Source organism: Nannospalax galili, unplaced genomic scaffold (assembly GCF_000622305.1).
Source record: "Nannospalax galili isolate Female #2095 unplaced genomic scaffold, S.galili_v1.0 scaffold346, whole genome shotgun sequence".
NCBI classification, from domain to species: domain Eukaryota; kingdom Metazoa; phylum Chordata; class Mammalia; order Rodentia; family Spalacidae; genus Nannospalax; species Nannospalax galili.
This window is the reverse complement of record NW_008357637.1, coordinates 7,526,261-7,528,064: the sequence shown is the minus strand read 5'-3', so window position 1 is coordinate 7,528,064 and position 1,804 is coordinate 7,526,261. Positions and strand designations below refer to the sequence as shown.

Genomic DNA, 1,804 nt, shown 5'->3' with positions numbered 1-1,804 from the left:
AGTACCCACATGGCAGCTAACAACTGTCCGTAACTCCAGTATCAGGGGATCCGACGACCTCTTCTGTCCTCCATGGGCATTGCACAACATGGGTGCACTTACCTACATGCAGGCAATACATGCATACACATGAAATAAAAATAATAAATAAAATATAAAAAAATAAATAAAATAATAAATCACTCTTAAAAATTCATTATGCCTTATAAAGCATATCTTTCTTTCAAAGATCTGTTATCATGGTATCATAGATTTTCACAAAAGAGAGACATTAACCTACATATTTTCATAATAAATTTGCAGTCATATCTACCTTCGGATCCCATGATGAAGTGATGGATATCAGGGCCTGTTGACATACGAGGTCCTTGAGAACTTTTTTCTATTACGCCTTTAGGTGTTACCATTTTCATATGAACCACCTGTTTAATACAATACACAATGTAAATTCTAGGCATCTGTTTACAAATCTGTGTGCATACCTATAAACACATTCAACTATCGTTAAATATGGAGCTAAATAATAAACTATGGTGCACTTCAGAATTTTCATATCTTTAAGCAATTTGTACACTAAATTTCAAAATAAGCATTAATAAAGAAAAATTTATTCTAAAATTTAAATTATATGCCTCTTGACTTAAGTTGGTTTAAGTATACTAATTACTATAAAACAGAAAAATAAATTTCTTTAAAACAAATTTCATCTAGGCCATACAACTCAAAAAATAGCAATAATACCTTAATAGGTTCTCTCTTTCCTTCAATAATGTTTATTTAGCATTATTCACTGTACATCTAATGCCAAAATTCTAAGGGGGAAAATATATTCTTGTCATATTCCGACACTCAACCCCTTTTAGAAGAGAAAGAGTGAAATATTAATTATGATCACACTAACATTTAAGTCAGATGGGGCACTTGCCTATCATGAGCAAAGTTTGGGGTTATAATCCACAAGGAAAAAAATTGGGGTGAAGAAACAGAAGCAGTGACTGACTTAAAAGTAGGAGCAAAAGATCTGACACAATGCATAGAGGAAGAAAAACCTCTACAAAATGGATCCTGATGCCTAAATGAGAAACAGCTGAAAAGTAAACACATGTTGATAGGAGCCACCCCCGCTTCCTATCTAACATATATATAACATATATGTGTGTGTGTGTGCATGTGTGTGTGTGTGTGTGTATGTTGACAAACACAGAATAACCACTTATCACAGAAGGAAAAGAACAGAGAACATCAATAATCTAGTCACCTAGAAAGAAACATTGTCAATGAGGTTATTTCAAGCTTACATTTAATAGCAACTAAAGAAATACAGAGCTAGGCATGACAGCATAATCCTTTAGTCCCAGCTATTTTGGGGGCTGAGACCAAGGTTGAAACAACTGGATGGCTTGAGCCCAGAAGCTAAAGACCAGTATGGGAAAAACAGCAAGAGCCACCCCCGCTTCCTATCTAACATATATATATATATATATATATATATATATATACACACATATATGTGTATGCATGTGTGTGTGTATAAGATTCTAATAGTGCCAGTGGGAATATCACTCAGTACAAGATTTACAGAGCAATTTGGTTGTAAACATCCGAAGACTTTAAAACATTTAACTTCCTAATTCAACAATTCAACTTCTACGTGTTTATCCAGAGAAAACAATCAAAGACGTATGCTCAAGAATAACAAAAATGCTCACTACATATAAATCAGGAATTATGAATAAGAATTATATACACTCTCTGAAAACAAGTTATATTCAATAATCATTCATGTTAATATGTTGATAATGTG

The 1,804-nt window shown here is 33.0% G+C and overlaps 1 protein-coding gene across 2 annotated transcripts in view; it reads right to left on the bottom strand.

Moving 5' to 3' along the window:
- Positions 1 to 1,804, bottom strand: part of Agps (alkylglycerone phosphate synthase) — a 159,120-nt gene that overhangs the window by 72,727 nt on the left and 84,589 nt on the right. For both annotated transcript variants that reach the window (XM_029557257.1, XM_008855325.3), the window contains exon 10: positions 314 to 422. In XM_029557257.1, coding sequence (XP_029413117.1) covers positions 314 to 422 — 109 coding nt within the window. The remainder of the gene's footprint in view (positions 1 to 313; positions 423 to 1,804) is intronic.